Source organism: Tachypleus tridentatus, chromosome 7, assembly GCF_004210375.1.
Source record: "Tachypleus tridentatus isolate NWPU-2018 chromosome 7, ASM421037v1, whole genome shotgun sequence".
Lineage (NCBI taxonomy): Eukaryota > Metazoa > Arthropoda > Merostomata > Xiphosura > Limulidae > Tachypleus > Tachypleus tridentatus.
Genome location: NC_134831.1, coordinates 20,189,636 through 20,201,884, shown reverse-complemented (window position 1 = coordinate 20,201,884; position 12,249 = coordinate 20,189,636). Strand labels below are relative to the sequence as shown.

Here is a 12,249-nt window from a genome sequence, read left to right as displayed (position 1 = left end):
CACCTTGGTTTGGTTCAGAAGTTTATGGTTGAAAACCACATAGGCTACCTAGACCAACACAATAGTTATCTTGTTTTCAAACAGCAAGTACTATAAATAAAAAAAAAAAAAGTGAAGTAAATGATAAAAACATAAAACAGATACTTTACATAATGCAATCAAAACAGGCCTGTGTCCCATAAAGAAAGTTAAAAAAAAGATCAAGCTGGACAGTGTCATCACTGCCAATAACACTATCCAATGTCACTAAAATACCATGACTGAAAATACATATAAATTGGTGCCACTGCTCAGATGGCAGAAAAACAATATGTGGACATTTGTGAATTGAATGCAATGCCGCTCATATATTGTTGGGCTACTCCTTTGTAAGAGAAAATAATGATCAATAAAATAACGGCCAATACAGAGCTTCATGAAGACAACTTCCTCCCTCACATTCCTGCTCAAACTACATCTGTAATCATTGATAGCACACTATCTGGAATAGCTTATTTAAATGTTACTCACCCCAATTCGCATTGTAACTGGCATAAAACATTACCTTACTGACTTAAAATCCAAATATGAAATAGACAAAGCTGTAATGTCACTAGTGGAAACTAGTTTGGCCACAGTTTGTTCTCTTGCATTTTAATACAGACAGGAGTACAAAGAAAACTAGCTATAAATAAATGAAAGTGAGAAATGAGCAAGTCTTTTCTGAATATCTAAGAGAGATGGGGGTAAGGACTGGTCTTAAATGATCCCAAGGTTATCTTTGCTATAATTAGTATATCACTTAGCTTCTAGGTAATTCTGAGAAAGTGAGAACGCATACAACTTCTCAGTGAATGCAGAATATGTACAAGGATCCTGTACGACTGAAGAACAAGAGCAAACCATCCATACAAATATGGACAGAGGAAAGATTCAAAAGGTGTTTACAGAAGAGATAAGTTGATACTTTTTCAGGTGAATTGACAAAAAATCACAAAGTGGGGTATGGTAAGAAAGTAATGGTGAGATGGACTGATCATCACAATCAACAATATCATTCCATGTCAGACCAATCTTGATCAACTTTGTCTTGATATAAGAAGAGCCAATAGTTATAACAGCAGACCATCTATTTTCAAAAAGCAGAGCCCACTTATGTATGAAGACACAAACTGGAGCTTTGCAGCATACTAGAACAAAAAGATGGAAATTTCTGAAGTGGACTTCACAGAACTCCAAGTGCAATACCTGGACTGGAGAAGTTTAAAGTAGACCTGAGCAAATGAATAAATTACTTAGGAATAACAATTAACTGATTAATCATAACTTTTTTAATTAATTGAACCTATGATTAATGCTGCTAATAAAAAATTAATTAACTGAAAATAGAGTTTCTGCTTTCTAATGTTTTTGATTATTGTGATAATCAATTAATTTATTAATGTCAAGATAATACAAATAATCAAAGGGAGGGTACCTGGCTGGCAGCATCCACCACCAAATCTCTGGCTACTTATGTATTAAATATAATCTGTCTAATCAATGAATAATGAGTAAAGGTGAAACTAAATAATAGTTATTCACTTTGCAGTTGATGCAAATTGTCTTGGTTGCTCACCACTGGTAGGAAAAGAGAAGGGAAGTGTACTTATCAATTTGTTCCTGTAGGGTAACAAACTATGTGGTTGGAGAAAAACTATTCAGGCAGAACAGGAAGTACTTGTTGGCACTCCCATTGTGGCTGTGAAATAAAATTGCAATAGCATATACATAAGTATGTTTTTAAAAATATTCCACAATCTTTATCACTTCAAGAAACAAGATGTTCTATGGATCTTGATTCTTTGTAACCTTTTCTCCTAAATCAAGTTGAAATATGATCCAGAATAAAAGGAATGTGAGCCCCAGCAGTTAAAGCATAGCTTATTCTGACAATCTAAGCTTTTGTGGCTATATTGCTGCAGTGAGCATAGATTAAAGATATTTGGAGTGTCCAAACCCTTGATAAAAGAACCAATGGTTAAAAATTACGAATACAATGCCAACCTTTTTGCACGTCAAATAATGTGGTTTACTATCAGCAGAAGAGTGTGGTAAGTTGAATGTGGATATTTAAAATACAGATGATTATAAGTAATATACATGTTTTGGTTTTTTTTGTTTTACTAATGCTATTTGCTTTGTTTTCTTTGTTTGTTTTTAAATTTCTCGCAAAGCTACACAAGGGCTATCTGCACTGGCCATCCCTAATTAGCAATGTAAGTCTAGAGGGAAATCAGCTAATCAACACCACCCACTGCCAACTCTTGGGCTACTCTTTTATCAACAAATAGTGGAATTGATCATCACATTATAACATACCCATGACAAAAAGAATGAGCATGTTTGGTATAACAGGGAATCAAACCCGTGACCTTTAGATTACAAGTCTAGCACCTTAACCACCTAGCTATGTTGAGCCTTTTTGCTTTATTTAAACCCCTCAATCTTGAAATCCCTGCTCATCAAAAAAAAACAAAAAAACTAAACTTAAGACCTGAGGAATGTGGATAATAATACTAGAGAAACTACACTTTATCTTAAACTGGCATTATGAAATTGGATAATTAGTACTTACTGAAAAATTTACGTATGTGTATGTGAAACTACATTTATATAAGACTACTGACACATTCTACACAAAGCCTTGTTGTCTCATAAATAACTGATATAAATGGTGTTTCAATTAAGATTTCAATTTTGTAGCCCAGGAAACCTGAAAAACTCCAGTACGAAGAGAAAGCCTTGAAGCAGTGACCTGTAACAATTAAGGCATGCACATGGTTGAAATGTTACTACGTATATTATTCTTACTGAAAACCTGTAATTGATTCATAAAGAATGATGCTACATGAATTACTATCTATCTCACAGACTTTACTTTTGAAAGTGCTATTACAAAAGAAACTTTCATTTTATAAGTTTATAGTTTGTAAATATAGGTTGATATTAAAATGACACCACTAATAACTATATGGAGAAGAACTATAAAAAAAAAAACTGTGCTAAAATTAATAAACTTGTAAGATTGTTGTCTAACGATACACAACACAGAACTTAGTTTCTGATTGTAGTTAACAGAGACATTTTATCTAAGTAATTTTTAAAATATTAAAATGAAACAGCAGTAGAAAGAAGCAACACATGAGATAAAACAACAAATATCTGGTAAACCTTAATACAGATAACAAAAATCAAATTCAAACAGCTTTAGAAGAGGAGCAAATATGCATCAAATATTAAACCATAGAATAAAAATAGGGTAGTTTTCAAACTCATTTTTTAGGGGTTTAACTTTTTTCTAGTCTGTAAAATAAAGAAATTTATAGAAATACACCTGTAATAATTTAGTTTCATCTTTGGTGTAAAAAACAGAGAGAATAAACTGTTAATAAAGTGAGCAAGTAAATTAAATCCATATAAATAAAAATTATATGATGTTAAAATCATTCCATTCCATACCATGAAGAAGTGTACCACCTTTCCTGTGAACTGAACTATCTGACACCTTTCCTTGTTGAAATGGTATGACCCTGTTTACTGTACCGTGATCATGAATGTTGGGAACTGTATAATATAGTATACATGAGATGAATAAATGAAACAGTAATAAAATTTATATTTCAGCACTAGAAGAAAAATGTTCTTTAATAAAACTTCATTTACCTTTGTTGGCTTTTTTAAGATTTCAATTATTCAGCCTATTTAAAAAAAAATTCTTATTATTATGAAAGTAACAATGATCAGTCCAAGATATTTTAGAAAAAATAATTACTTAATATGTTGAAAAGGCAAATTACACCATATTTATTGCTACAAGATAGGGAGCTACAGAAGACATTGAAATGTTCTTATAAATTTTTTCAAAATTATTGAACATTAATAATTTGTAGTAATATGGGTTAAATAACACAAAAATAACCAGATATAGTACAACTGCTAAATAAAAGTAAGATGGTCAAAGTGTTCACTCAGAGTTTAGTGGTGTAAATTTTACTACAACATTAAAATAGGCTTAGTACGTGTAATGGTATTTTAGGCTTCGGTATATTTCAATTTACTGGTAAATCATAAAAAATGGTTGAATGAATTGCTTTTATCAAATAAAAACTAGTTTATTGTATTTTCATGTTTTAAGGTTTAACTTGTTTGCTCTAACTAAGGTCCATAAGATTATAGGTATATTATAATATAAATGAGGCAAAACACATTGTATTATTAACATAATGAATACATCAAAGATTAGTAACTGTCACTTCTAATAAAGTTCTAAGTTTTATATAATTAAAGATAAGCAATTACTTTAATGTGAAGACAAAATAGTGATAAAAAGACAAATATTAGGCTTAACATTAACAGTGTTGGCAAGAGGCTACTGGTATTTGGTACTGAGTATTCATTTTCAGACTAAGTTTAAGAACAACAGTTAAAACTGGTGTAGAAATAAAGCATTCACACTCCCAGTTTTTGTTGGCAATAGGTATCATGAGTGAGTTTTACTTGGGAATTTGGGTCTGACATGTACTTTTAAGAATTCTAGTAATGAAGATGTGCAATTTGTACATAGTTTGTACTTTGAGAGAGAGAAGTTAAAAGGCTGTCATAGTTAAACTAGAGAAAATAGATAGAGAGAAGTGTAGAGTGTGGGAAATGGCAGCAGCATTACAAGCAAGGAATAGAACTGTGAACAATGACTTTTAGGAAATTAGAAAGAGTACTCTTAAGACTAAAAGTAGTGAATTTAAATGTACTGAGCAATAAATTTCTGCAGATGAGGAACTGCTGGGAGTGAGGAAAATAAAATGCTCAGATAAGGATAAGGAGGTTATAGTTACAGGTCATTCCTTGACAAGACTTGTGATAGGACAGTCTGTGGTGTAAATATGGAAAAAATAATCAGATTATGATACACAAAAGCACAGGTGGATGATATAACTAAGAGATCATAAAATATAATAAAGAGGGCTAGCAGAGATGCAGTTTATGTGGTGCACATAGAGGCTAATGATATAGGAAAAGGTAGGTCAGAGGAGATATATTAATAAGTGCAAGGGGGTAATAAAGGCAATAACTTAATTTTGTTAGGGATACTGCCCAGAATTAACTGTGGGGATGAAGTTATAAGTTGGTCACTGGAGCTAAATGTAAGGCTAAGCAGATTTGTTACTTGGACTTGTGCAATCAGTTGAATGAAGAAGGGAGTTTGTTAAAATGAATGGTTTATAAATAAAATTTGTTCACTATGGCTACTAACTCAGCTGTAAGGGAAGTTTTACACTAAGACAAGATAGTAGTGAGGGCCAAGATAAGTTAAATTATAAAATAACAAGAAACAGAGAAAATTTAAAATAGGAGATGAGTATATAAAGCTTGCATCTGATGATTATGAGATGGCTGGGTTATTAAATTTTGCTTCTTCTTCGGTTTCTAATAACAAAGATTTTAGTAGTATTCCACATCTTGAACAGCTGATAGATTCAAACAAGATTAATGCATTAATTCTGAGCTGGTTAAGAAAACTTGGGAAGTTTAAAGAACGATAAGTCTCCTGGGCCAGGTATTATTTCTCCAAGGATTTGTAAGGAGGTTAAAGATTGGATATGTGAGCCACGCATTTGCTACTATTTTTTCCAGTTCTTGAATTGTGAGCAGATACTATATGATTGGAAGTTAACTAATGTTAACTATCATTTCAAGGGAAGTGATAAAAACTATCCCAGTAATTACAGACCCATTGGTCTTACACATCAGTGAAATAAAAGATGCTTTGCAAAAATGTATTTAACAAAGTTTAGGATTTAAATGAATAGTCATCATAAATTTACTAAGGAAAAACCTTTTGACATTCTTTGCAAATGTTAATGCTTATGTATATAAAGGCAAGTGTGTAAAATTTAGATAATTTAGTGGGTTGGGCAAATAAATGGTAAAGAGCTAATGGTAAAGTACAATAAATATAAAATAATACAAGTGGGTTATCATAAGTTGAATTATAATTTGGATGAGAATAACCTTAGCAGTGTCATGAAAGAAAAGGATCTTAAGCCATCCAAGCAGTATGCTGTAGACAGTGGTAGGGCAAATACAATTTTAAGTTGTAGCTACAAAAATATTAAATACAAGTCTAAAGAAGTTATAATTTCACTATATAGGCCTCATTTGGAATATTTTGTAAAATATTTTACACAACCATATTAATAGACAGGAGTAACAACAAGTCTAAAATAACTACAATGAAGAAAGTTTTGAACTGTAATGTCATCTTAAAAAAAAAATCTTAAAATAAGTTTAAATGTGATTGTACTTACATTTGCTTTGGCAAATTTGTCAACAGATATAATGCTATAATTACATTTTTAATTTAAGCTTTGCTCTTAGTGAAATTTATTACTTTGATAAAATATAAAGTTTCAGTGAAAAAAAATGTTTAAAGTTTATTTAGAGGATTTTTAGAGGTTATGCAAGGTTTGGCACAGTTTGACATTTTGTAGACAGTATGATACTACTGAAAATTTACTGCTTTTGGGGAGGATATGTAACAGCCTTTTCCAATGCAAGATGTTCATATTTTCAAATCATAAAGGTGAGTTGATATTGGAGATGTTTAGTTTCCAGGATGTGGATATCCTTTGGACATAATGGCACTGGTAAACAAAAAAGGAACATGGATCAAATAAGGGTAACAGAACTGTCAAGAAAAAAAGGCTTGATACAAGTCTAGATATACAAAGTGTGGCATCTTATAATGCCATAATAATAATTTATGAACACAAGGTTTGAAGACAAATGCTATCCCATGTCCCAGTAGTGGTAACCTTAATAATTATGACAAGTTTTTTTTGCCATTTTCTTCTGACCAATGGGGAAAAAAAATTACAAAAAGTGGCATAGCATGTTACGAAACTTTTTTAAAGGCATTCATGATTATCGGTAGTAACTACACCAGGGACAAGATATACATCACGAATAAAGATACAAAAGTGTTTACTTAAAGACCAATGTTCTATACACTTTTTACCACTAAAACTGGATTTATATGAAAAAAAAGCCAAGTTATGAGTTTAACAAGGTAAGACTTTCAGTCATCCCTTCCATTCAACTACTGCATATCTCAAGAAACATTGTTAAATTACTGGACAATGTACTATTGGCTTTCTGCATAATTAGACTGTTGAAACAGGTACTAAGAAACAGCCACCCTCTTACATAATGTGGATTATGAAAGCCATGCAGGGAGAAGAGATGTGCTTTGTACATAACATCCTTAGAGAGGATCCTTAGCAAAAACCATGCATATGTGATGAGGTACTAAAATTATTTTATTATAACACACAACCTTCTGCACTACATAGATTCTACCATATGTAATCAAAGTCATGTTAAGAGGTAAACTATAAACACGTTAACATTTTTAAACTTCTGGTTCTTATAAATCTCACTTGTGTATCTGTGATACATTATTACTTTACAATTTCAAGGAAATAATAAACTATGCTAAAACAGAAAAAAAATAAGGAAAGACAATAATTTTAAAATACATAATTACAGGTTAGCTTTTGAAACATGCAAGTGTCCAATGAAGTGGTTTTAACAAGGTTGGCTAAACTCTTCAAGGCATAAAGTTTGGCAAATGTAACTGTAATAAACCACAAATCAGATCTGAATAGCCACTATCTGGTTGCAGATGTCTTAAATATTAGGCTTACAAACAGAGTAATAAAAAAAGTTATGTTGCTTATACCTAAGTTTTGTCCAGACTGTTCCCTGCCACTAGATTCCATAGGTTTGCCTAAGACCATGTTGTTGTTTCTTTTATCAACACCTGGAAGAGGAATGGAATATTGGGAAGAAAGTACTTGCTGTGGAGGAGAGATGCTGTTTGTCACATTCCTACCAAGAGGAAATCCTGGGTGATATGATGGAAGGTTGGACATAAAATTAGGGGCAAACCTTGCACAGGTGGAAAGACTAGATGTGCTAGGAGTTAGGTTTGTAGGATTAGGTGGATGGATTTGTGGCTGTGGAGATAAAACTGAATATCCCATGAATGGAACTGAGGTTCCCTGAGACCCATTTTGAGAAGGTGGAGTTTGAGGATGAAAATTAGGAAATGATGAGGCAACAGCTCCACCTGTAAACTGGGGCAATGGAGATTGACTAATAGGAGTGGCAATTCCACTAGGTGTTAATACACAAAGAGGCATGGCACTGACTGAAGAGGACATAAACTCTGGGCTTTGACTAGTGTGTGCAGAGGTTCCACTTGGTATGTTGCTAATGAACATACTGCCATATGGGTACACATTGTAAGAATGAGTAGTTGGGGAAAATGACGAGGTTGTGATAGACACTGTTGAGTTACCACTAATCCTAGATGTTATATATGGAGCTCCTCCAAGAATAGCATTCTCTCTACTATTGAACGTTAGGTTGACCCCTGAATAATGTCCAATAAACTGCTGGCCTGAAAGATAAAATAATTTTTAATACATTATAAAAATATCTATAAAAATAATACATCTTAATACTGGTATGTGAAAAATTACACACATGTTCACACAGATGCAGAGAGTGAAAGTAAAAATTTTAAAAAAACTAAGAAATTGTAAAAGATATTTAAAATCAGTAAGTTGATATACAGATAATTAAGGAACACAATAATAGATAATCTAATGTTAAAAATAGTTTTAATTTTTAGTATACTAAGTTCACACCACAATGCAGACATATCACAATCAATTAAGAAATTTTAAAAATGCAAAATAAAACTGTCTGTGAACTACCGTTAATGCTTAAGTTGGTGTGAAGCCAAGGTCTTGTTTGGAGGTCTGCAAGTTTTGAAAGAGCCCTTAGTAATACAATAATATATATAGAGAGCAAGTGTATTCCATCTATGGGTAAGTGTGTGGTGTTGCAAGCTGTGAGAAACTGAATGAATCAACTTCAGTGAGTGTAATAGATATATTCAGGTGGATGTCTTTTAAGATCAAGTCTAACTGGACAAATGGATGCCATTTGAATTTTATTACCTCAGTGATGCAAATAAGGACTAAACTGAGAGAGCAGCAGTAAAATAGATGAATTTATAACCAAATGAAAGTAGTATTTAATTCTGTACATAGTACACATACCTTTACTATGGCTAAACAATCTGTGTTCTATGGCTCAAAATAGCAGAATGAATGATCCATGTCCCCAATTACAGAATTACCTCTACGGTACCTATGAACTTTCTTAATGTACGTATACAAAAACTTATATATTAAAATGTATAGTGTTTTAACCAGATCTGTACAGAGTTTCCAGTCATGTGCAGAGGTTGCTGTCCAAACTAGTTTTATGGAAAAAAAGAAATCCCAAAAAACTGACAATTTGATTCAGTGCCAAATAATAAGAATATGTTTCTGTATTCATTAAAAAATGAAACAAAGCAAAATAATTAGAAACATTAGAGGTTATACCAGACTATGGCCTCACAAGAAAACACATGTTGAAAGGATTCAAAATGTTGAGAATATATGGTTGAAAGAGCAACAATGATGAAAATTCTATTACTAGAACAAAACTTTCTTATTTGAAACTATATCAAAATAGTTATTTAAGAAAGATAATCTGGTGCATACATACATATCTATAGGATAAATGTGATAAAACTATTATTTTCAATGAAGACTGACATACCAGGTATTAATGAACCTACAGCCTGAGGTCCTGTAACCTCTCCAAGTGGTTGGTGTGCAACACTGATATTTTCTGTGCCTGGTGGGAGAGTCTGTTGAAGACCAGATGGAACCATGGATGTTGGAGCATAGACATATTTTAAAGAATGATTAAATGAGCTTCTTGATGGTTGTTGCACAAGGAAAAGAGGTGATTGAAGCTGATGGAGAAAAATATGGTAATATCAACTATTTTATATATAAATCTATACAATAGATAATATATTAATATATAAATTATATAATCTATATCAATAAAAATACAGATATCACTTAATGAAGAATGAAAATACAGATGTGACAAAGTACTAAATATTTTCACACACTATAAACCATGCTTTGTTTGTTTTGATGCAGCATTGCAAAAACAAATGAAAAATTATACAAACACATCAACAATCCAAACAAAACGTAGCTTAGCTTAAAAAAAGCAAGTTCTAACACTAAATTTTTAGATGAAAGAAGCAATATAAACCTCCACATATATTTCAGGCAAAAAATACAAACATGACTGAACAAACAGAGAAAATAACTTTTTCTTTAAACTTTCACTAGTAATACTTTTTATTTATTTTTCCCCTAAAATAATTCTCCTGAACAAAGACACCTGGTATTTAAAATGTGTAAAACTTCACAGCTACTAAATTCAGAAATTTCTTTCTTTCTCAATGAAGATCAATATTTAGCTTATTGTCTTTTGCCCATAGGTAAGTCAAATTAGAAATTTTAGGTCACATCACATCTGTTTTGAGGTATATCATTTTTACTTTTCACAAAAAAAGTATATATCAGTAAGTAAGCAACTTCTTAAGGCTAATACTACAAAATATGAAACAGTTACTAACATGTTAATTCTGAACAGAAATTAATTAAATACACAACTGACCAATATACACATACAACCTCAATGGATCACAAAAGGAGACTCAAAATTCAAACAATTTATGTGAATATTTTACTGTTTTACTAATACAAAAGACTAAAATCTTTTACCAGTGATTTCTTACAGGTTTTGTACCTTTATCCTTTGTAATTCATTATATTTATGTGATGTTATTGGACATTTGCTATTTATAAATGCATGTTGTTCAAATGAAACTTAATACTTCAAGAATGTTTTCATTTAAAGCAGTTTCTTTCAAGAAATGAAATTTGAGCTGTATTGTGAAGTAATATTAAAATGCTATAAAGTTTGAACACAGAAACTTAACACCATTACACTACTGAAAGAATGTCAAAACAAATATTCTAGGAAAAATTAAAGCATTATTCTCATCTGACAGTTTCAAAATACTAAATCATATAAATGTTATTTTAGGCTCCTTTCAAAGGAAAAATGGTTTTCAATCAGCACCCGCTTGTCTGCTATACACTATATAAAATTTTCATTATTAAAAAAAAATCATTATTTTTTACTTTCCCTCTATTTGGAAAAAAAAAATGCTGATATTTGTCAACTTTCTACAGACCTGATTTCTAGCCTGTTCACTGTTTACTTAAGTTGTTATTGTGTAAAATCTATGATTCAGAATCTGAAATAAAACAAGCATGTGCACAGTAGTTACAGAGTATAGTAAGATCACAGATTATATTCTCTAAACACAATGCTTCAGTTTTGCTGATTTAGAATTGCCAGTCTCTTTCAGTCAAGTTTATGGTAAAAACCATGTCAAAAAGCTTCTTCATTGTACAAGCTTGACAAAATAAGTTTATTATGATCAAAGGAGGCAGAAGAAAAATTTGAGAAAAAGTCTACACACGGGTTTGTTAGAAAAAAAAATATCAGTCAGTTGCAAAAAACAAAATGAAATACCTAGTTTTTGTAACATAAAAAACAAGTTCACAAATACATTAAACTAGTTAATATCCAGTACATGTAAATTAATTAACCTTTGTCTGTATAGTCCTATTTGTGTGTTCTTTATAAATAAGTTATACTTTATTATTTTGATGTGAAGAGACATTACAGAGAAAATGGATGCTATTCATTTTGAACCAGTGAAATGTAATACTTATACATCTGCTTCTTTCCTGGTAGTAGCAGTTTTCATTTGTAATTTTAAAGACTATGTTTTATTAAAATAAGTTAACAGTATTAACAGTTGTTAAAATTCATACATTTCATAAATATTTTACTCTACAAGTTATGTTGTATAAGCAAAAATCTGACTCCAGCAAAATATTAATGTTATAACAGCAGCCCTCCTTCATGGTCTCTGAGCTCAAATCCTGAGACTAGACAACTATTAATTTGCAATGGGCATAATATTAATATTTAAAGTAAACTCAATTTATTATCTGTAATTCTATTAAATGTTTACATCTTGCTGAGGAACATTTTAACAATGTCAATAAAGTCTTCATTAAAATTATCACTTCATGAACACAAACTGTTGTAGTAAATACACTTAGACTTTTGATATCTATTCCAATGTTTTAAGCCTATATAATATTCTGTTTAGAAAAATATTTTCCCATGAACAATTGGAATTGCTATATATTCTGTGCAATA

At 31.2% G+C, this 12,249-nt stretch overlaps 1 protein-coding gene across 10 annotated transcripts in view; it reads right to left on the bottom strand.

Moving 5' to 3' along the window:
- LOC143255253 (uncharacterized) overlaps nucleotides 1-12,249 on the bottom strand; it is a 108,587-nt gene that overhangs the window by 2,393 nt on the left and 93,945 nt on the right. For all 10 annotated transcript variants that reach the window (XM_076510631.1, XM_076510639.1, XM_076510635.1 and 7 more), the window contains 3 exons: nucleotides 9,700-9,898; nucleotides 7,760-8,482; nucleotides 3,481-3,585 (listed from right to left, as the gene is read on the bottom strand). In XM_076510631.1, coding sequence (XP_076366746.1) covers nucleotides 3,481-3,585; nucleotides 7,760-8,482; nucleotides 9,700-9,898 — 1,027 coding nt within the window. The remainder of the gene's footprint in view (nucleotides 1-3,480; nucleotides 3,586-7,759; nucleotides 8,483-9,699; nucleotides 9,899-12,249) is intronic.